Here is a 23,656-nt window from a genome sequence, read left to right as displayed (position 1 = left end):
TTTGCCGGCGTTTAGCGCTCAGCACAAGAAACACGTCCCTCACATACAGTTATTTATAAAAACAAACACTGTACATCATATACATCTGCTAAATTATGCAAACACAGAGAAACAGCAGTACCGTCTGACTGCATAGGTATTGCGCAATCCAAGGTGAGGCTCAGCGGGCTGGTGCCCAAAAATGGTACATTTAAATGGAAAATGACTGCAAAGCACAAATTACTGATTAAATATAATAATTGAACTTATTTTTTCTCTTTTCTTCCCATAATGACAGGTGAGGCACAGCCTTACCTGCCTCTCCTGACTGCACGTCATTGCGTGGAACTTATAAAATTACTTAGGTATAGCTGGATCGTCCCACTTAAATTCCTGGGAAATCTCCCTTACATGGGTCAAACATTTGGGGCCACTGTGGAACCTTTGAACAAACCCATTTGGGACCCATCAGAAGCTGCATGAGGCCCATATTGAACTGTTTGCATAGACAGTCAAACGTGTAGTTTATTTATTCGTCCATCTTTTCCTTATAGAATGAATCTGATCCACATTTATTCAGTGAAAAAGGGATTTTTTTGTGTGTTTACTTTCATTTTCCTGTCATTTCTTTCCATGATTCTCTGGTGTGAACGCGCGCGGATGAGGGAAACCGGAGCTTCAAAGTGAAACATCTGGGTTTAATTTTGCAGCTGGAAATGAAAGCCAGGCCCGAACCAGCGCAGAAGTTCTGTTTCTGTGTTTACACGAGGAAAACCCTCCTCCACGCGCGGGTCGACTGTTTTTTACAGTCTAAAATTACACAATGGGCGTCGAGCATGTGTGCGTTTGGGGGGCGGGGGGCGGCTGTTTAAATGCCGCCCGCTGGAGGCTGAACCAACAGGAGTTCCTCTCAGAGAGGGGGGGTTCAGACACAGCCAGATCCCAAACCGGCGCTCAGTCAGACGCGCCTTTGCGCTGCGCCCTGCTTGACGCGCCGGATCAGGACCTCAGGAAACCGAGTCGAAGCTGCAGAACCAGGTGAGGAACTCTGCATGGCACAAGGAGAAGATCCACATGTGATTGATGAATGTTTCCACGAGGAGCTTCAGCCAACAGGCGCCGCGTGCTCAGCTGACAGACAAGCAAGATGATTTGGTTTGATAAGCCTGAAACGCCTGAAGCTGGAGGAGCTGCCTCAGCTCCACATTACTCAGGGTTCATGATCTCAGATGTTCTGTGAGGGATTTACTAAAAACAGAGAAGAAAAGCTGAGAGCTGCAGCTGCTGCTGAAGTTTGTTCTTTCGCATTCAGGTGCTGCTGATCAAAACTCTTTGTCATCACGGAGGAGAAAACAGAAGTTTAGAGTCAACCTGTGGGGAAACATCAGCGATCTTAGTCTGTTTGTCCTCCTCTGTTGTTGTTTTGCTCCAATAACTTAGATTCAGCTCCTGATCAGAGGCCTGAAGGTGACGTTACAGACTTTGAATGTGGAGTGAATTTTGTCATTTAATCTGCTTTCACACAGCACTCTTGGGTTTGAACCAAACTGTTAAAAAAATGCCCACAATGTAAAGAATCTCCAGGTTCTGCTAGTCCCCAGACTCAAATGTTGATGGAAAACATTTTCCAACCTTTTCGTGTCATTTTTGTATCAGAAATGCATGAACTAACTTCTTGTTTGGCTCTGTGGATATCAGCCCTGCCTTCCCACTGTCATCAATCACACTAGAGTTCACTTACAGTCCTGGTGATCATGTGAATCAGAAATCTCTTGTTTGGTCCACATCAGAGTTCAGGGGAGCTGAACTGTGATCCAATCAGCTCAGAGTGAAAGTGCTCCATCAGGAGTTGCTGCGACCCTCCAGCAGGCTTTGATACCCGCAGGGGGGATTTCAAACCTTTGTTTCTTTAATCTGCAGTAAAAAATGTTCGACCCCCAGTCAAACATGTTAACTGTAACAAAAATCCCACTTGGAGAAAACTGTGGCAGGCAGCCGCTGTTGGTTGGATTTGTGCACCAAACATGAGTCCATCCTGAAGTCACGCGTGAGGCTGTGGACCTGACAGCTAAAGGTTTGACTGGTCATCCCTTTGCCCCGTCCAGCAGCTCACACCGGGGCAACTTCTCTCTCAGGTGGGGTGTTGGGAGGTCAGAGGTGGAAGACCGAAGGAAAAAAAAAAAAGAGCATCTGTTGTTGGTGGAGCTTCAGTTGGAGATGTGCAAATGCTGAACATTCATTTGCTTTATTTCCAAAAGGAAACAGAAATATAATGTGGATTTCTTAAAGAAAACTCTCCTGTTTGGTTCTGAATGATTAACAAATGAATGGAGCCAAAAAGATCAAACAAACAGGAAGACTGTTAAACAGTGATGTAGACCAAAGAAGATGCTGAGTGGAGATTAGTAATGGAGGATCACGAGGGAACATGTGTGTTTTTTCAATGAAATGATAAGATTTGTTTATTGAAGAGAGGAATTCATCGACTGGAGGTGAATGGCTGAAATATTTCAGGTTAATCTGCCTAAAAACATGAAGATTTCTATTAGTGGAGGTTGAAATGATGGAGATTTTTCTCCATACATCACCGGAAATCCTGTTTGCCGATGATAAACTTGTATTTCAGGAAGAGGCTTTTAAACTTTTATGATGAAACTAAATGACCAACGGCTGATTCTGACGCTTCAGTTTGACCTTTTGTGAGGATGTCACCCTCAAGCTGTTCAACTTTGTTTTATTCTTAGGTTTTCAGAAACTGTTGAAGATGTTCCTGCTTTTGATGATTCTCCAGCTGCTGCTGCCTGCAGCGTTCACGGTAAATTCTTCATTTTCATTCATTCATTCATGTTCTGCCGTTTTATCCCTTTCGGGGTCACGGGGCTGCTGGAGCCTATCCCGGCCACTTGTGGGCGAAGGCAGGGGTCTGTCACAGGAATTCTTCACTTTTCAACCTAAAAACAGAGAAAACTACATTTTAACTATTAAATAGAAACTATGTGAAGTTTAAGGACCAACTTTTGGATTTCTTACAAGACATGTAAAGACTTTTTTTTTAAGTGCTAAAAAACGTTTTTGGTCTTAATAGTTTATTTTTGAAGTCTTTGCAAAAGATATCCTTTAATAAAATCAATAATATCATCCTGCAAAAAAAACCTTTAAATTATGTGGAAGTAGTATTACAATCTGCACCGTTTAGAGGCAAAATAAAGAAAAACATTTCTGTTAAAATCTTAATCTGGTTTTAAATCATACCGGCAGCAAAATTATGAAAAATGTGTTTTTATTTTGGTTTCTGTAAACATTTTATGACCATCGAAAATTTTTATGTCAGCTTTGGTTTGCAGAAATGTTGTCGAGAACGTCCAAATATGATTGTTGTTCTGCCTCCAGGTTCCCAGCATGGATGTCTGGGACTCGTGGGGTCCTTTTGGCGAATGCAGCCGCAGCTGTGGTGGAGGCGTGACCACGAGAACCAGACGCTGCGTCACTCACAGGTTTGGCCTTATGTGATTCCAGGCGCAGAAGGTAGCAGCTGATCACTGAAATGATCCTTCATGACGATCTTCAGTCCTCAGACTGACAGTCCTGCGCTTCAGTTATGAATATTATGGCATGCAGACAACCGTAGTAAGACAAGACCACATCATCAACCCTCCACCACCATGTTTGCCGTCTGGAGTCAGGCGTTTGTGCTGAAAGGCCGTGCCGTTTCACCTCAAACGGTCCAAAAATTGGTTTCATCTTTCCGTTGGACACAGTTTCACTTGTTTGTTTGAAAACAACACAAAATGCTTGACAAGTGTGCGAAACATGAACACCCCACTCAAGCTCTACAATCCCATACCATAACACTTCCACCAACGTGCTCAATAGTTTGAGATGTTTTGGACATGTTTGGGTTTTCTATGGATGAAAAGGTTTCTGTCTTCTGATTGGACGGTTTTGCTCCTGAAGTGGTGTGATGACAGGCGCTGTGACTGTCCTGTGTGAGACGCTTCAACCCAGAGACGCCTTGGCCTCCGTAAGCCACTGTTTGATTTTCTACAGAACCAAATTATCCTTGGGAGCTTGACCTTAAAGCCCGGAGAACCTGTGGGGTCAAATTTTGTCACTCATTTGAATCCAATTTTCCATCTTTTAAAAAATGTTTAATTGCTGTTAACCCCCCCCCCCCCCCCCCAAAAAAAAAAAAAAACCCAAAACAATAGTGGAATTAACTTTACAAATGTTACTCGAGACTCCAGAAGGAATTTGATGCACATCTGCAATTTCAGATCCTCAGTTTAATCTCAGATTACCTTGTAGCTTTTACGAAAGACATGTTTTTTATTCTTTTACCGCTCCTAACTCAAAAAACAACATTGAGAGCAGCGATTAATTTGAGAGCAGCGTCAGAGGTTGGAACAGCTGGGATTTCTCCTCGCCCTCTGATCGCTCGGCATGCCGTGGAGTTCTCCCCGCGCTCCAGGCCTGAGCCGTGCCTGTGGGCGAAGGCGGCAGAAACAACAGGAGCGGGTTTCCAACATGTCCATGCAGCCGTTGAGAGTCAGACAGTCTGTCCGCTGAAGCTCGGTGGAGATGACTCGCAGGAAGACGCCCTGACGAACTCGCCGGATCTTGTCTGCCACAGAAGATTGGGATTTCAGGCTCTGAGTCACTGTTTGCTTTGCTAAAAACAAATCAGCTTCTCAAGAAATCGACCCCCCGGCTCAGAGATGAAACTTTCCTCAGTCTCCAAACTTTTGGAGGATCCGTCTTTTTGCTAGAGAACAGAGTCTTTGGCTTTGCATTTTTCAGTGAAAGGTGAACGGTTGTGTCTCTCATGCCTTGCTTTGGGGCCTCAGGGCGGTCGGGTACTTTTTGGGATGAATTCATCTTTTATCTACTGTTTTGGATCACAGACAAAAAAATAGGCTGCTGTCTTTTAGAGCAGCAATTGGGAGATTTTGATGTAGGGTTGGTTAGGAGGTTGGAGACTAGGGCAGATTTACTTATACAGGTATCAATTGAAGAACCACAATGGAGGACATAGATAAAGAAAATGAAGCTTAAAACTGCATTTCTGAATATTTCTTTCTTCTAATCGTTGTGAATCAGGAGCAGATGAAAAAATGACGTTCTAAAAAGATTGTCGCAGTGACGTAGGTGCTACAAGCTCCCTGCTCCGCTCTGTTGTGATGCGTCCATGAACGTCTTTGGTTTTCTCATTTGAGCTGGAATCTGGCTCAAAGCTGTGCAGCTGCATAGCTGCAACATCTGCACATTTTCATTGCAGCGATAATAGCTGCGTTTCTATTACCTAGGAAATATTCCAAATTGGATTTGCAATAATAAATTCACTTAATGAAAATGTGACAAGTTTGAAAAAACTCGCATTTATCGGAAAAGAGTTTTGGTGCTCGGAGGAGGTGGTTTTGGAGGCATATTGAGAATGACGTATTTGGCAACACTGCAATGGAAACCCTCCTTTTCTAAGTCACACGACCAACAACCGGATGGCAACACCGCACTTCCTGGTAGGAACTGGCGCCCATTGTCGCCACCAGAGGTCCCACAGGGTCACTCTCCTCTGTAAACACGGCCTGAAGAAGACGCCAACATCTCCTTTGATAGGTGATGATGAGCGCTTGTGCTGTGGCAGAAGTGTGAATGCATCTGCTGTCAATCAAAGTATTGTTTACACATCCGTCGGCATGTTGGTTTGTGTTTATTCGCATAATTATCATTTAATGGAAACAGTGTCATTGTGAAATTGTGGTTTTTGGACATTTGTAGAATTTCGATGATGTTTTTCGCAAGTGTGTGATGGAAACGCGGCTAAAGTTAAGTTGGGGCTGTGAGAATCTTGACGCTAGCAGGAGAGATTGCAAACAGATGAATGATGGGAAATGAGGGAATGATTATTCTGTGTTTCTGCCGCTCTGCAGAAACTATGTCCTAGAAAATGACACAGGTCATTGATTTGGGCTAAAAATGACATAATCTTAATTAAAAGATCCACAGACGATCATAGGGGCCTTTACAGAGTTACTCTTCATCGTCTCTTTAACCCTAAGTAACCGTATGTATAATATTGGATAGACACTTTTCTGAGACTCTTATCTCATTAGCATGATCCAACATTTCTCTAGAATCTCTTTGTTTATAACTTGGTCCATGTTTTCTGTCCTGTAGTTCGTCATCATTCCACTAGGGGCAGTAGTTGCTCATTTCAAAATGGCTACTTTGAAATCTCAAGAACCCCTTTAGCGGGAAACGTTTTCCTAATTATCAAACCTTCATGGTGATGGTAACTCATCTATTGTTTTTGCTTTGTTTAATGATTACTTTCTAAATTGAAAGTATGTAAAATGAGTTCATAAGTAATTCTTTATAATAGGATAAAGTTACACCAGGTTAAAAATTTGTGGATCAAATGAGAGACTGGCTAACTAAGTTTTTTTTTTTTCTGAACATCTCAATGTTTTTGGATTTTAAACCCAATTGTGAGCAAAAACAGCCCAAAATATCATAACTGATACCATCTAGATCTCATTAAAACTGACATTTCAACATTTGTTTTGTGGATTTAATCAAACGGTTTAAAAGACTCAAGAATTTCCCAATAATTTGAATTTGCTGTCTATTCTTTGATGTCGTGGGCTTTACATGGTCAAACAAGAAGTAACAGCAGGTGTCATTTGACACTTGGAGAAAGATTTTTCTACTGAAAATCTAACTCTGAGCTAAAGATTTCAAAGTAAAGTCACTATCTTATTTTAAAAAATACAGCCAATACATTTCTTTTTATCTGTGGTTCTTTCGCAAACCAAAGCCAATGAGCTTCTTTAAGTGAATCAACCATTTTTACACATTGAGTTTTCAGCTTTCATATGTCAGGATATAACAGAGACGCCTGTCCTCTGCCGAGTCCCCCAACGAGCTAAAGAAGACCTCCCATGATCCACATCTGCAGTCCGACACGAATGATTCACTGATCAGAAACTGCAAAGCTGTTTCTTTAGCAGAAAACCTCAACGTCCGAGTTTAATCCAGTCTTTTCCACATCCAGGACAGACGGAGGACACAACTGTGTTGGACCGGACAAATCCTACCGCTCCTGCAACATCCAGGTGAGCCATGAAGGCTGGAGACGTCTCAGTGTTTCTGTCAGCTCTATAAACATGGAAGGGAAACTCTGGAAACAGGGTTCTGTAGAGGAACCATCTCTGCTAACCTCCTTCTTGCCGATGCTCCTCTCAGGACTGTCCAGAAGGTTCCAGGGACTTCCGGGAAGAACAGTGTTCCCAGTTTGACGGCACTAACTTCCAGGGGAAGCGTTACAAGTGGCTCCCATATTACGGAGGTCAGTGACTGACCCCAAACCTCATGTAGCCGCAGAAGTCCGGCTGGAGTCTGGGTGGAGCTCCGCCTGGGTGTAGCTCTGCTGACTGTCTTTCTCGGTGTTCGGATGAATTCATGAAGCAGAGTTAATCTCACCGACAGCTGAAAATCCGTGCGAGCTGAACTGCATGCCGAGGGGGGAAAACTTTTACTATCGCCACCGCAGCGCCGTGGTCGACGGAACGCCCTGCCATCCTGGACGCAGGGACATTTGTGTGGGAGGAGTCTGCAAGGTAACCCCACAAACACCTACATGTGGTAGAAGCATCACACAGAACTGACATTCACCGCACATTTCAGACCCCCACAGTAACAGACACTGATGTGTTCGGAAGATACATGGATGTACACACGAGTGATCACATGACAAAAAACACAGCAACACAAAAACAATGGGATTAGAAACAACCGACCTTAAGGGAGGTCATGAACATGGAACGTACCATTGTCGTGCGTGTGGGTAAGTGTCTGGTGAAGTATTCATAAGGAAACACTCACGACCTACGGGTGACGCTGTCCTTACGCCAGCACACTGAATGCTGCGCGCATGGGGTGCGTGCACGTGACATGTAAGCGCCCGTAGGACGTCCTCACAAACTGCAGTCTGGTTGTCTCATTTCTAACAGTCAGGCTGCACTATGGAGCGTGCACGGATCACACGAACAGCACTAACAGGATCCTTGTACAGTCTGCAGGAGTTTGGGGAGTTCTAAAATAAAAAAATCTGTACAACACGACTGCGTCTCACCTACGTCCCCCTTACCTGTTGAATGAAGTGTTCGCTACGACCTGAGTGTAGAAAAAAACATCGGCAACGTGAACATTTTCTCTGTGATGGTTCACTGAGCGGTGTACCATCTTGATATTTCCTACAGGTGACCATTCTTCACCTGCAAGGACAAGTGGGACTAAGACTTTAGGTTTATGTCGGCCTGAAGCTTTTAGATGTGAGTCACAGCAAGACTCAACAACAAAAGCTGATGTCCGTCCAACAAGGAGGTGAAGAGAACTGATCTGTAAAATGAAGCTTTCAACAGTTAGTCTGAAGCATTTCCTGCACTGACGTGCTGATAGGCGGAACCACCTCCTCGTTCAGAGGAGCTTATAGCAGCTGTGGAAACACCTCCATGTTCTGGTTCCGTTCTCATGGAGTTCCAGCCCGTCGGGCCTTTGCTAGTCGCCTTCACCTTTCACCTCACGCCTGACGTCTTTGATCGTCACGTCTGATCCTGCAGTTTTCAACATCTGCTGACTCTCTGTTTTTTAGCGCCTGGGCTGCGACAACATGCTGGAGTCTCCTCTGCAGGAGGACCCCTGCCTGCAGTGTGGGGGGAACGGCCAGTCCTGCCACCTCGTCAAGCACCGCTTCACTGTTCGAGACCTGCCGACAGGTACGCTGGTCAGAGCGGCTCACACGTACGAATGCACTGCTTCCTGTCCCAGAAGGATGAAGGTGGAACCACAGCTGAGCTGGGGGCCGAGTGGACGCCCCACAGCTGATTGTTGGACCAACATCTGTGGTTTCTGAACGTGTCCGCTCCACCTCTGTCCCCTCAGGCTACAACCAGGTGTTCGTCCTCCCGGTTGGAGCCACGAGCATCAGCGTCAGGGAGATGACGGCCACCCGGAACTACCTGGGTACGTTCTACTTCCGTCAGACGCGTCTGCGTACATTCCTTCGTCTAACAAAAGTGCCGCCGCTCTGTGTGACCAGCGGTCAAAAACCTGCGGGGGGAGTACTACCTCAACGGTCACTGGGTGATCGAGTTCTCCAGAGCCACGCCCATCGGAGGCACCGTGCTTTACTACCAACGGGGCGCCGAGGGCGACAACGTTCCTGAAAGTATCATTGGGCGCGGCCCCACCACCGAGCCTCTGGTTGTGGAGGTAAAGAGCTCAACGTCTGACCTCACCTCACCCCACCTCACCTCACCTCACCTCGCCACGACCCTCAGAGGAGGAAACGGTTCAGACTCTGAGCCTAAACTCTCCTGTTTTCTGCTGTCCATTGACTTTGGCTCGCCTGCTTCCATTTCTCTTTATTATGTTTATTTATAAATAACAGAAAATGCCTTTTCTTACCGCTTCTCCTCTCCTTTTTATGACTGGACACCTTCTGTAGCAGCAGAGTTTCCAAACTTTTCAGTGGAAGTTTTCATTCATGGCTTTTGTTTGCTAAAAACCAATCATCTTGTCTTTGAATTTGAGGCTCAAACGTTTGCTCATTTCTGTTTTTGGTTTTGCTCGCAGCTCATCAGTCAGGAGCCGAACCAGGGGGTGGAGTATGAGTATTACCTCCCGAACGGACGCTCGCGGGAAGGCTACTACTGGAGCTTCGGATCCTGGTCTGCTTGCAGCAAGGAATGCGGATCAGGTCAGACTGAGGACCCGAGTCCTCGATGAAAGTCAAAGCAGAATGGAGGAGAAAAGGACCGTCTGCCTCTGGGTTCCTTTCTTCAGGTTACCAGTCTCGACTGGTCTTCTGCACCATCGACAACGAGGCTTACCCGGACTATCTGTGCGCGTCTCTGCCCAGACCTCAGTCCAACAGAACCTGCAACCCCCAGCCCTGCCCACAAACCCGCAGGTAATCGCCGAACCTTCCCAGGGTGCAGTTCTGCCTCTCCTCTGCTTATTGACCGTGTGTGATGACTGTCTGAAAGGATGGCGTTCCTCTACGCACCACAGTTGTGGAAATCCTCAGAGCGTCCTAGAGCCGCTGTGTTCAGGTAACACAGGGTCTGTAGTTAGAGGTTTGGCTGAAGTAGTTTGTTTGTAGTCAAAGATCTTCCTCCATCTTTTTATTAATCCAGGATTTTCAACGTCTTTAACTTTACGGCTCCTGTTTTCTGAGCGCCGGCGCCTCCTGGTCACCTCAGAAAACGTTACTATTACTACTTCCTGCTTTTGTCACTGCATGCTATAGAACAGGGATGGGCAGACCAGGGCCTGGGGGCCATATGCATAAACTATTTAATCTGAAATTAATTTGATAATCCTTACTGTTTTATTTTTTTTTCTGTAATTCTGGTGTCTCCATAGATCTGCATTTGGGTGCAGAAAGTAGTTCTACATCCATGTGATGTTGGCGGATTTTTTATGGTCTTTTTTCCGGTCGTTCCAACAGCACATGAACGCAGCATTTCACTACAAGTTTGCAGTTTCTCTGAAGGACGTCAACCTGTTGGAGCAATTGTATGAAGTAATATTTATGCCACCCCGTTGCACACAAAACGTTCTAAGTTACAAATAAAAACAGTAAATATTTGCTTTCACTTTTTTTGTTTTGTTTTCCAAAACATTTTTTCCTTCAAATTTTTGTTTTTTGTTTTATAAAGCTGGACAACAGGAACATCAGCTGGTTAATGGCAGCCCTGTCACACTAAACTGAAACTAATGTGGGCAAAATCAAAGATAGGAAAAAAGTGAGATGAGACACAACGCATGAGAAAACATTGTTTTGCAAACGCAAAAATACTATTTTATAAAGCAAAAAAAAGCAAATATTTGATATTTTCATTTACAACTTAGACAGCTTTGTGTGCAAGGTTGTGGTATCAATATTACTCCATACAATTGGCACAAAAATGGGAACAAAAGACAAATGTTTTCATCCACATTCCATGTTATTTCTTTCTCTTTCTCATCAGTCGTTTAAGAACCCTTTGTGACCCACAAGTCAAAGGTTTGCCCACCCCTTCTAAAGAAAACACCCTCACTGTTAGATTAAGCTAATTTTAGTTAGATACTACAGTTTCAACGATTGTTAGTAGATTCTCTTATTTATGCTGTAACCCTAAACCTGCTTTGAATTGTGTTTGTTTAAGGGAACAGGAATGATGTTTGAATGGGCTGAAGGCCAGGAACATCACTCTAAAGAACATTCTCCATGTATTGACCTGCCGGAAAAGTGAACGTTATCCTGCTTTACATACAACTAATCATGTTTTACAAACAGAAACGACTTAGCTGCAGTTTAAAGCTGCAGACAGAAAACAGCAGAGTCCCTCCTGAACCAAAGAAACCTGGAGAACATCCACCGGAAAGTGAAGACTCCAACAGCTTTTACTGGAAAACTATGAAGCAAAACCAGTGACTGTATAAGAGAACTGGACTGAGTGACTCCTCCCCCTGGCATTATAAACAGGAAGTGGCTCCAAGCAGCCAAAATCCTACAGACGTCTGTAGAGAAATAAACAGCAATTACTCTGTTGGTCAGAAGAACTATATTTGATCTGATACCTTTTTCTAACACTTCACTATTTTCTTTCTGTAGTTCAAGTTATTTAAGTTATAAACTGGCCAACCAAATGCTTCACGACCAACATTCAAAACCTGTGACTGATTTTATATATGGCCTGCTTTAAAAGCTTTAGGGACGTCCAATAGGCTGACGGGTTTCCATAGAAACTATTTGTCCAAATAGTTGTCCGGCTCCAACGTGGCGGTGTCCGCATCCAGGTCTCAGATACAGTCAATGAGCAAAATCCACACTTTCAAAATAAAACTGCAAAACAGGAACAGGAAGTTGAAGAAAAGAAAATTTTAGGTAACATCTTTGACGGGATTGAAATATTAAAAAAAAAAAGAAAATTTTAACCTTCTCCCCTTTTTTTGCCTCATTTTTCATTTGAAATGGGAGTGAATCTTTTTAAAGAGAAAATAAATTTAGTTTTCTGTTGTACCAAAAATACAAGTTAGAGATAAATCTCATGAACTGCTTTTGATCTGTTCCTGTTCTCTAGCTTTTTTAAATGAAACAATACTGTTTTTAATGACTGCTGACATTAGGAAACACTCTTGGATTTCCTATTTATGGTCCAATTCCAAACACAGCATAAATGTATGGATATTTTCACAGTAAGTCTCCATGGTTACGTGTCCCCGCCCACATAACCAGACGTCTTTGTTCCGACTCGTCTTTATTTCTCGGTGGTTCTGTCAGCTGGACGGTCGGGGACTGGAACGCCTGCTCCGTCACCTGCGGCGGCGGCTCCCAGACACGCAGTGTGCAGTGCGTCTCCCATGATGCTTCAGGCCCCCGGGTGGTGGAGGACGCGCTCTGCGCCGCCTACGCCGAGGCTCCGCCCTCTCTGCAGACCTGCAACATGCAGACATGCGCAGAGTACCATGTGACCGGCTGGAGCGCGGTGAGTACACGCATTAAAATGATTCTATTGAGGAAAAAATCAAAATGTGTAGATGAATATTTTATTTTTATCACAAGGAAAGTTTAATCTCAAGAGAAAGTCAATCAGGCAGGAGATTGTTCTAACTCAGGGGTGGGCAAACTATGGTCCGCGGGCCGGATGGCACGGATTCAGCCCGCGGGCTGTAGTTTGCCGATTTGGTCTAACCGGACACGTTTGTGTGTCTCTGCAGTGCTCGGTGAGCTGTGGCTCAGGTGAACAGACCAGGAGTGTCACCTGTGTCGGATCAGATGGTTTGGTCCTCCAGGATTCGTCCTGCGGCACTTTGCTGCGCCCCCCCGCGGTGCAGCCGTGCGTGATGCCCGCCTGCCCCAGGCACATCCGCTGGCACGTGGGTCCGTGGGGATTGGTGAGCACCCGACGGGACGTCTTTCTCCGGCGCCGTTTCTGCTGCTGGCTGAAGACCCGTCTTTGCTTCTCCGCAGTGCTCCAGGAGCTGCGGCTCCGGCTCACGGGAGCGGCAGGCGGTCTGCTCGGACCAGGACAGGAACCTCTACCCGGTGGACCGATGCGGCGCGCAGCCCCGCCCCGCCACGGTGGAGCGCTGCAACAGCCAGCCGTGCCGCAGCCCTCAGGGTGAGGTCACACGTCTTCCTGTTCTGTTGGGTTCTGCTGGTCGCGCCAGAACTTCCCTCCTCTGTGACGACAGATGTGCTGCTTTTAAGAAACAAATGCCTCCTCTCTGATCGTATTTATGCCTTTTTCAAACAAATCCACACAAACTATTATGCAAACTGTATTGAATTAAACTAAACTACTACTAAAAAAACATATTTTTAAGCAAAAAGGGAAAGAAAAAGGATCTCTGCTGCTGAAAAGAGTTAAAAAGCTCAATGCCTTCCGTGAGGTATGAAACCTTGGATATTTCAGGAAAACCTAGGCGTGATCATCATCATACTGTTAGGAGATTTGTGGCTGATTAGAGCACACACATGTTGGTGGGGATAAAGGCAGAATGGCAACAGTTTCTGCCAAGTTCCAACAAGGCAGCCACGTCAGCAAGGAGGTGGTAGAGTCATGGTTTGGTTGGTCTCTTTAGGTTCCCAGAAGGTGTGAAAATTGACTTTCTTCTGTGGAAAAAAACAGTTTTTTTTTTGGTAACCACCTCTACATGATTAAAGGAGATAAACTGAAGGTGTGGCCCCCGCCCTCCCCTGGCCTGGCATCCTACTGCAAAATATCTCTGAGGGTGGGAGGCCAGTTCACATCCAAGCAGCAGCTCTGGGAGGCTATTCTGACATCCTGCAAGAAAATTCAAGCAGAAACTCATAGTTCAATGGATGCGAGTTGACTTGAGTGAATATGACCTCTGAGTGCTGGAACTTGAAGAAATGACCTTTTTCTCCAGTGGAACCTTTCAGAACTCTGCGGTGCGCAACACTGTGGACGTGGATTTTAATGTTTGAAATAAATACTGTTATCACTGGGAAGTTCATTGATAACAGTTCATTAAGGATTTCACTTAAATTGACTGCAGTCTCTATTTTACAGCTCAATTCTTAAAGGACTGGAGGTCCTGACAGTAAAAACTGCCTCACAGTTTTTTTTTCTGTCTGCAGTTGTCCCCAGCGTTCAGGACCCACAAGGTCACGACCCCCTCGCCGGCCTCCTGCCGTACCTGCCAGACGATGCAGGTCAGAGGATTTTACAGACTATACAAGGTCTGATTTCCCTGAAATGTCTGGACTTGGCTCTCACAGCCTCTGGGTCGCCTCTTCTCCGCGCGTGTCACTCCTGTACAGCCCCCCCCCCCCCGCCCTGCACTAATTATCCTGGCCTGATTGACATGTTTTCGTCATTGTTGGCCTCGTTAAAATATTTCTGAAGCAGTGAACTGTGCCGAGGCTGTTCCGTGCGCCGTTCACGGATCGCCGTCCGTAGGACACGCCCTCTCTGCTCCTCGCCCAATCGGAGCGGTCTGGGTTGCAGCTGGAGGCTGACGTCTGCGTCCTCTCTCTCTCTCTCTCTCTCACTCAGCCCGCAGAGGAGACCAGACGAACACCATCCACGACCCCCACAGCTCCGCCCCCGCCCTCCACTGCAGCCAGTCCTCCTATGGCTGTTGCCCCGACAGACGCTCCGCAGCTTTGGGCCCCCGGGGTCACGGCTGCCCCCGGGCTCCAACGCCTGGCCCTGGGCAGCCCCCCTGCATTCAGACCAGGTTCTCTCTGTTGTTCTGGAGGATTTTCCTCCTTTTGCGGCTGTGCGGCCACAGATTGTTTTGGAAAATGTTTGTGAGTTTTTTTCCTTTTGTGCCGTTTTACAGATATGGTTGCTGCCAAGACGGCCTGACAGCGGCTCAGGGTCCGAGCAGGCAGGGCTGCATGGAGACGGCGGCCCCTGCTCCCACAGTAAGAACTTTGAGATTATTTTGGACCTGTTTTAATAATCCCACAAACAACAATGCAGCCTGCATTTCATGAGATTTAACGATTATTTAATGCATAGAAATTTACAGTTGAAATAAATATTATAAAAAACTGCAAACCTCATCCTGACTGAACCCCTCTGTTTGGGGGTTTGGACTTGTCCTTGACTCCGCCCCCTAGACACACCCTCTGGTCAAAGCAACTGAGGTGTGAATTACCTTCAGTTCAGCAGCGAATGCAAAAAAAAAACCTCAAAATTTTGACAACACAATAAATCCTAAAATAATTTCATCAAAAGCGAAAATCATGCAGCAACACTTTCTGGCTCAGGTTGCTTCTCTTCCGACCCAAAACGCTGCTGGGTGTCGAACCACCACCTATGGATGCTGCTATGACAGGACGTCACCTGCAGGGGGGCCCAATGGAGAGGGCTGCCCAGACCCTCCCAATAACAGTAAGTGACAGAGAACATGAATATCGGGTCAAAAACATCTTTCCGTGTCATTTCTGAGTGTTCAGCAGAACTTTAGGAATCTTTTCTTAGAAATAAACACATCTTTTATTTTTTGTTTTAAATGAAAATCAGCAATTTCTCCTCAGTTTTATGCTTTAAACTGAATGGAAAGGAGTTTTTAATGTGTGAGACAAAGCACAAATCCAGCAAAAACCATGTAGAAACATGGAGCTGGATGCTAAATCCGGCGTTTCTGATGAAATGAAACGACTTCCTGTGCTGCAGTTGAGCGATCCGTCTGCTCCCTGCCCCGCGCCGCCGGCTCCTGCAGCAGCTGGGTGTCCCGCTACCACTTCGACATCCTCACGTCCAAGTGCACCCACTTCTGGTTCGGGGGTTGCCACGGCAACGGCAACAACTTCCTGACCCGAGCGGAGTGCCAGAGGATGTGCCCGGGGACGGCCCCCGCCCAGCGTCGGCCCGACTCTCCGCCCGCGAGAGATCCCGCTCCTGCAAGGACCACTTCGGCGGCAGAGGTCGCGGGGTCCTCCGCCGGGGGGTCGCGCAGCACGGGGAGGGTCCCCGCGGCGCAGGGCGCTTCGCCCGTCCGACAGGCCACGAGCGCCGCCGCGCACGCCCACAGGGGCAGGGCTGTCCTGCGACCCCGCCAACCGCCGGCTGCCAGGTAAGACCCCCCGAAGACGCAGGCTGCCTCTGCTCCGCCCCCCACCCCCACCTTCAGAGGATCCAGCTCTGAAGAGTCAAAGACAGAGCCACTCTGAGGATGAAATCCTGGGATTCAGCTGGACGACTCGCTCAGTCCTAAAATGTTTCACAGAAACGATGCAGAAACTGTGCGAAGCAAACGCAGCATCCTGAAGTCTGCAGCATATCAAGCAGTCACGGACATTTCATGAAGCTCCTAATATCTGTTTAGTTTTGTTGACTTCATCTTCAGCTTTGTAGCTCCTCCTAGCTCCACAAACCCCGCCTGCTTTCACAGCCACGCCCCCTTTCTTCCCCGTCTGGAAAACCTCACGCCGTCAGGCGACAGACAAACGCTTTCCCAAAGGCTTCTGGGACTCTTTGGCTAGAATAAATGTTGGAGCTCCGTGGGTCTCTCTTGTCGTGTGTCGCTCTCCTCTGTTGTCATTGAATCAAACTAATAAAGCTGCTGTGATCCCGTCATTCTAACGCCCGTGTCGTGTCAGGTCTGCTGTCTGAAAGCGGTGAAGTTGTTGTTTTGTGTTGTTCGTCCCGGCTCACCTCCTCCTCCATCATGCATGTGGACCTCCTCTTCCGCCGGGTTTTGGGCGCTCTTTATGCTTGCTTTGGTGACCAACAGTACAGCATAAAGTGACTTCTTTTTTGTTCTTCTTCCAAATCTTTCCTTTCGTCCCTTCCTCCTTTCGCTCGTTGGACCTCGTCTCCTTTTGCTCAGCTTGACCCTGGGAGGTGTCACCATCGACAAGGGCGACCCCGACAGGGTGGAGGCTTTGGTTGGCCAGACGGTGGTGCTGCCCTGCAGCGTCAGCCCCCCACCTTCAGCCTCTGTGGTCGTGGAGTGGAGAAGAGACGGCCTCCCTCTGTCCTCTCACAGGTCAGCAGAAGCCCAATCGGGCGGCGTGAATGACTTCAGTCAAGTCGGGGTGTGGATGTGACGTTTTAAGAAGCAGTTTGTGTGTCTGAAATGGTTTCTAGTGTTGCGTGACGAAAGTTTGACTGATTTCATGATGACTTTTTTTTTTTTTTACAGAAGTTCAGTCTTTTCACAGACAAATTCTCTTTCAGCAACACAAATAACGTCCCAAAGGATAAAATGAGAGATAGAAAAGCTGAAGAAGGCTTAGAAAAACGGATGCACATCAACAGGAAAGTTGTGCCGTTTGTGCCACAAAAGCTCAGATTTGATCCGAACCGGAGTCTTTTCCGAAACATTTTTGATTTGATTTGAAATGGTTTATTTCAAGCAATCAAAGCAAGAATAGTGCATAAAACAAAACAATCAGCAGTTAAACATTCACACAAAGACGAATCAAACTTAAGATAATTAGATATAAAAATTAAATATTACTTGAAAGAGAGTGGAAAGAAGAATCCCACCCTGTTCTACCGTAACCATTCTATTACATGATTTATCCGGTTCCTAACTTTTACAGACCTGTGTGCGTGACGGGAAACGGGACTTGAACTTCAACTATAAACACAGAGAACAACGTTCAGCCCTGGAAATATGTGCAGCTTGGTGGGCATGAATTTCAATAATAGAATAGAATAAACACATGGGAATAACATCAGCCAGTAAATAAACTCCAACATTGCAAAAATAATAAAAAACAGGAACTGAGGGAGCAACAAAACTGTGACAAAACAGATGATCCGTGTCGCTGAGCACATGTAAATGCTGAGGACAGTTACCACACAGGAAAACAGCTGTGAAATACAGCTGTTTGTCGTCAGCTTGAACCTTGAGTGACAGGGGGACCACCAAGAAACATACCTGAAAAACAAACCAAAGTGTAAAACCCTCACAGTTGTGATTTGTTCTACCTTTAATCAAGTTGAAACAGTGAAAATGTGGTTTTAGTTTGACCTAAAAACTCTAACTGAAAAGGCCAGAGTGTCTGTTCTTACCTGGATCAGGTCTCACACATCCAGAAAACAGCTCAGTGGATCTTGTAGACTCCTTTGTTCGCTGTAACTAAACTATCAGGTGTAATAAAGTTTTTTTGTTGGTGCAGAAAATGTCCTCTACTGTGTTTAAAGGACAGCTAGGAAGAATGAAAAAACTCAAAAGACTTTTTGCAAAACTGAATAAGGAGCTTCTGTTTCAACCAAAAGTTTTAGTTCCTTAAAGGTGAAGATGCTTAAGACGTTCAGGTCCCGCATGGAGGGAGGTCCTCTCTGAACCGGCATCCTCCAGGAGAGTCAGTCTGGACCTCTGATGCTCGAGCGTTGCTCAGACGTTTGCATTTGATGAGCCAGATGGCTGGGCCGTCTGTATTTGTGCAGGAAACGGCCATTTCATTGTCATCCTGGACCACGCCAGGCGCTTTGCCACAACCCCACCCATGTGTTTGCTCCTCCTCCTCAGGCATCACCAGCAGCCCAGTGGGTCCCTGCTGCTCGGCCCGCTCGCTGAGTCCGATTCGGGCTGGTTCCTGTGCGTGGCCACCCGAGAGCGGGAAAGAGATCACCGCTACGTTTACCTGTCTGTCACAGGTGCTGCCTCACCTGTCTGTCCCAGTTACCCATCAGGCCTTTCAGATAGATCATGATGGGATGCCGGAAAGATGAAAAAACTAATTTGATTAATAAAAGAAACCCACTGTACCTAATGATATGAAGTGAGAAATGCAGACTATCATAATTGTACTTTTGAAAAAACTAAAATGCACTTTTACTTTATTTTATTTTGATCATATCTAAAAATTTTAACATTTTCATGTTTAAAGACAGACCGCCTCAGCTCGCCCCCACATCTCTGCCCAAAGATGCTTCGTTTCCACGGTAACAGCATCCTAAGAGACAGAAGCCTGAGCTCTCCATGGTCCTGAGGAGCATTCAGACGTTGTGACGTCTCCTGCAGGTTCAGCATCGAGCGCTCCGGCTCGTCTGCGGTAGAAATGAGGAAAGGCCAAACGGCCCGACTGCCCTGCACGATCGTCCCGCCTTCGGCCCGGCAGTCTGTCCACATCCAGTGGACCAAAGACGGACGGACCCTCAGCGATTCCAGGTCACTTTTTCCCGTTTCTGTTCGGATGTGACAAAAAGCAGATTTAATTTTTAAGCTTATTTGGTGGGAGAAGTCTTAGCTTTAAGGATTTTCCCCATCATCAATGGGATAGTTCTTAGAAAGCAGGCCTCTCAGTTCTCATGAAGACAACGTTTCAGGGTGATGATAAAGGCGATTTTTCTCATCTATGCTTTGAGCTTTTGACCCATTGTTGGTGGCATCAGAACCGCGTTAGCTCAGAGAAACATCTTTTGGGACGTACCTGAAACATTGTTTGTTAAAAACGGAATAATCATAAGAAAAAAAAAACACTTAGGACTCTTTGAAACTAGATCAAAATATGATCAGAGTGAGACTTTAATGAGTTGAGACAATCAGAAAAGATACCAGAAGATAAAGATCTTTGCTCAAATGCTGCAGGGTGACCCAGCGTTCAGACGGCACCCTCATCATCAGCCCTTTGAGGTCTGAAGACTCGGGGATCTACACGTGCACCGCGGCCAGCCTGCAACAGCTGGAGCAGAGGCAGCTGCAGCTCAGAGTCCAAGGTGATTCAAACCTGCTGCTTCCACGGCTGCAGACAGAACCTCTGATGCAGGAGCATCTTTACGGCGTCATCCGAGTCAATCTTTCATCCTTTATCACTTAGCAGACCTGAAGATCACCAGGGCTCCTGATAACATCCAGGTTTCCGAGGGCGACCGAGCTCTGCTGCCCTGCGTGGTGTCAGGAGACGACATCAACATCGGCTGGTCCAGGTGAGGCATCTGAGGAACGAGCAGAGCTTTACATTCCTAAATCATTCCTGAGGAACATGGAGAAACATGTATATTCAGGTTTTAGGAACATTTAGGGCTCATTAAGGAACAGGATTCATTCTGAGAGCTCATCGGAATTTTAGCTCCAGTGTTTGCTGTCCATTTAATTTATTTTCTACATTTAAATCCAGAAAAAAGGCTACTTTGAACTGATTAAAAAACTATTTTTGACTTGGACATTTTTAAAGTAAATAAACAGAATTGCAGATAACAATTTCAGGTTGTGAACATAATTTAGAGTAAAAAACATCTGTTTTACAGATGATAGTTTTTATTTAAAGAAAAAGAAAAATGCATCTGATTTTGATCAGAAGAACATTTAAAGGAAAACAGTAATGGAGAAGGTTTAATCCCTAATCCAGGATCAATGATAAGAGTCTATGTTTCTTTAAACAAAGAGTCTGAATGAAAAGGAAACAAACATCAACGTAATCATACGTACAGAAGAACAGCTTTAGTGGCTCCTGTTGGAAACATCTCAGCCTCTAATTTGCTGCTTTACCTTCTAGATATTAAACGAATAAATGTGAAATAGTTGATAGTTGTTTTATTGGCTGTTTTGTTTTGCACGATTTTCTCTTAATGAGCTAAAAAGAAATGATGTCAAATATCTGAATGAGCGTCTTTAGAGTCAAATATTCAGTTTTGTTTGAATGTCTGTTTGAATCTAAAAGATTGATTTAAGTTTTTGTTACAAACTTCAGGACAGAAGTTTTCCTTTGTTTCTGAATTATTCTCCTAAAGCCTAAAGGTTCCTGAAGTTCTTTCCCGTTCTGTCCTTCTGGAAGGAACGGCATTCCGGTGCGTCCGGACGGGCAGAGGGTCCTGGTGTCGTCTGACGGCAGCCTGATCCTGAACGACGTGAAGCTTTCTGACGGGGGCACGTACACCTGCAACGCCTACACCGGCATCTATTCTGTGAGCGCCACGGCGGACGTGAGAGTCACCAAAAACACGCCAACGGGTAATTCTCTGTCAGTTCTGAGTCATTTAATCTATTCAGGAAAACCTTTGGGCGAAAACATCTGGTACTTTTTGGAACACGCCTGCCGGAGCTTTTTAGGATTGGTTGTCCGGTGTCTGCATGACCGGAGCAGGAGCTTGGTTCACATGGCCGGAAGTTAGCCTGACCTGTTCCCGGTGCATGTTGGACTCCGGCAGGGCTGCCCTTTATCACCGGTTCTGTTCGTAGTCTTTATGGACAGCATTTCTAGGTACAGCCAGGGGCCGGAGGGGTCTGGTTTGGGGACCACAGGATTTCCTCTTTGCAGATGATGTTGTCCTGTTGGCTTCATTGAGGCAGGACCTCCAGCTTACTTTGGGGCGGTTTGCGGCCGACTGTGGAGGGGCTGGGATGAGGGTCAAGTTTAGAAAGATCGGAGCGTTAGATTGAGAGGCGGAATGAAGCAGCGTTTGTAGTTATGCGGTTGTGGTGAAGAGAGAGCTGAGCCAAAAAACAAAGGAAGCAATTTTCCGGTTGATCTTCGTTCCAATACTCACCTATGGTCATGAGCTCTGGGTCATGACCCAAAGAACCAGGTCCCGGATACAAGCGGATGAAATGAGGTTCCTCTGTAGGGGGGCTGGGCGCTCCCTTAGAGAAAGGGGGAGGAGCTCGGAACCGCTGCTCCTCCACATCCAGATGAGCCGGTTGAGGTGGAATCTGGTCCGAACGCCTCCCTGGGGAGGTGTTCCAGGCATGTCCCACTGGGCGCAGGCCCCGGGGAAGACCCAGGACACGCTGGAGAGACAACATCTCTTGTCTGGTCTGGGAACGTCTCAGGGTCCTCAGAGAGGAGCTGGAGGAAGTGGCGGGGGCGAGGGAAGTCTGGGCATCTTTACTTAGACTGCTGCCCCCGCGACCTGGGTCTGGATGAGCAGAAGACGATGGGTGGATTGTGATTTCATGTCAATCACACGTCCACTTTCTAATCTAAGAGCGTTGTGATCTTTCACATAAACTGATGAAGTACAAATATTGTTACGTGACGTTAAAACACAAAATCATAAAAAGGTTGGATTCAAATTGTGCGGATGTTTGTTTCCACGTCCTAAAGACACGGGGGCTCGCTCCATTACTGCACAGTCAGGAGGTCCTCTTTGCATTAAATACTAAGTTCTGTTTAACTTGAACCTCTTCTGATGGTCTTGAAGGCCTCAAGGCCTGAAATACACAAACGGTCATGAACTGAAAACCCAAAACCTGAAATAGTCTTTATCTGTTTGGACGTTTTGTAAAAATTGTCGGTTACTTTGACAAAAATTTTAATTCTTTGGGGGCAGATGAAAGATTTGCCCTGTACTTTACCCCCCCCCTCCCTTTAAGAGAGCTTGGTGTCATTTTCCCGTCTTCTTCAGTTTCCATTTCCTCTTCTTCCTCTGCAGATGAGGACCTGCTGCCCGACTGCGTGGACCAGCCCGAACTCGCCAACTGCCGCCTCATCGTTTACGCCCGGCTGTGCTCCAACCAGTACTACTCCAGCTTCTGCTGCGCCAGCTGCGCCTCTCAACGCCCGGTTCGGGCGGTCCGCCGGAAGCCGCAGAAGACGGCTCCAAACTGAGGTCCTGAACGTTTGGCCCGAAATCTAACAGGACGAACGTCTACGGATGAACTCGAGCGATCAGACTTTAAACTTCTCTGTTTTTTAGAGAATCGTTTCCATGATTACCTGGCAGGTGATTCATTTAAATATTGTGACTAAAACCCACGTGTTGGTCATGTATTGTTGTCTGCACCATGCCTTTGTATTGTTTTTATGTGAGTCTTTGATAATAAAGGTCATATTTTGCTAATAGCTGGTTGATGTTCCAGTTTGTTCCAGCAGGAGGCGCTCCGCCTACAGGTCAGGAAGTGCACCAACAGTCTTCAGGACTGTGAAGAACCTTCATCTATAGGAGACGACAGGACAGCCTCAGAACGTTTGTTTGGTTTTTCTCCATCTCTAAACTTTATTCCTCTATTTTAGTTTTTCATGTTCTGTTTGTTTCCGCGTATGGAATTTGGAAGAAAATTGGCCGAAGAACATTAGTTTCAGCGTTTAGGATGACGTCTGGATTCTGACGGAGATCTTTCTTCAGCTGAGGGCTGCTGGATCTGCGTTTTCTGTCAGCAGATCCTCTGATCAGTTAGAACAGAAATGTAAAGATCTGCTAAAGGTCAAACAGCAGCCGACTGTCAACAAATGTCCATCTAAATGTTTAACATTTATTTATATTTGCAACAGCTCCACCTTTTAGTCTTTTTTATAGTTTCCTGGAAGAGTTGCAGAATGTATTTGATTGTATTATATTTTTTATTTTTGTTGCACATTTTAATTTTCCTTTCTTTGCCCCTTGATCCTTGACCTCTCGTGTTGACTTTCCCCATAATAGTATCAATAAAGTTTATCTTATCTTTTGTGTTTGTTTCAGATGTGAGAGCAGAGAGATCCTTTAAAAACGAAACTGAGGAAAAAACATGATCTGTCACTTTGCAGACGACGACCTGCTGTTCCAGAACAATCGAGCGCCGTTTCTACAGAACTAAGAGACAAAGAAGCTCCTCTTTACAAACTCAGAGACAGAAAACAGTCAAATGTATATATTCTGTTTTCTTTTTTCATTCTGGCCTTTATTCAATTTTATTAGAATTTCAAAATAAAAATTGTTTTATCCAAAACATCTATTTGCGAAATAAGTTTTTATGTTTATTTGTGTCATTTATGTAC

The 23,656-nt window shown here is 45.8% G+C and overlaps 1 protein-coding gene across 4 annotated transcripts; it reads left to right on the top strand.

Moving 5' to 3' along the window:
• Positions 1-816: 816 nt before the first annotated feature.
• On the top strand, positions 817-22,744 carry papln (papilin, proteoglycan like sulfated glycoprotein). Of its 4 annotated transcripts, none has more exons than XM_023951620.1 (28): positions 817-1,017; positions 2,724-2,794; positions 3,370-3,473; positions 7,031-7,091; positions 7,222-7,324; positions 7,465-7,595; positions 8,630-8,753; positions 8,920-9,000; positions 9,077-9,249; positions 9,613-9,736; positions 9,823-9,949; positions 10,026-10,091; positions 12,308-12,512; positions 12,745-12,921; positions 12,998-13,148; positions 14,132-14,233; positions 14,550-14,733; positions 14,839-14,923; positions 15,272-15,395; positions 15,681-16,080; positions 16,837-16,995; positions 18,490-18,617; positions 18,851-18,905; positions 18,985-19,131; positions 19,552-19,679; positions 19,784-19,889; positions 20,738-20,913; positions 22,335-22,744. In XM_023951620.1, the coding sequence occupies exons 2-28, from the start codon at positions 2,744-2,746 to the stop codon at positions 22,508-22,510; spliced, it is 3,648 nt and encodes a 1,215-aa protein (XP_023807388.1). In that variant the 5' UTR covers positions 817-1,017; positions 2,724-2,743; the 3' UTR covers positions 22,511-22,744. The 4 variants fall into 4 exon arrangements, with proteins under 4 accessions (XP_023807388.1, XP_023807387.1, XP_023807389.1 ...); XM_023951619.1 differs by having other exon boundaries at positions 19,781-19,889; XM_023951621.1 differs by having other exon boundaries at positions 818-1,017; positions 14,132-14,206; positions 19,781-19,889.
• Positions 22,745-23,656: the final 912 nt, after the last annotated feature.

This window comes from Oryzias latipes, chromosome 22, assembly GCF_002234675.1.
Source record: "Oryzias latipes chromosome 22, ASM223467v1".
Lineage (NCBI taxonomy): Eukaryota > Metazoa > Chordata > Actinopteri > Beloniformes > Adrianichthyidae > Oryzias > Oryzias latipes.
This window is presented reverse-complemented; position numbering and strand designations above follow the sequence as displayed.

Excerpts from the sequence above, each read along its gene's own strand:
- papln (XM_023951619.1), top strand. The coding sequence starts at position 2,744 with ATGTTCCTGCTTTTGATGATTCTCCAGCTGCTGCTGCCTGCAGCGTTC. Across the intron at positions 8,754-8,919 it reads TGTTCGAGACCTGCCGACAG|GCTACAACCAGGTGTTCGTC; the intron begins GTACGCTGGTCA and ends CTGTCCCCTCAG. Across the intron at positions 9,001-9,076 it reads GGCCACCCGGAACTACCTGG|CGGTCAAAAACCTGCGGGGG; the intron begins GTACGTTCTACT and ends CTGTGTGACCAG.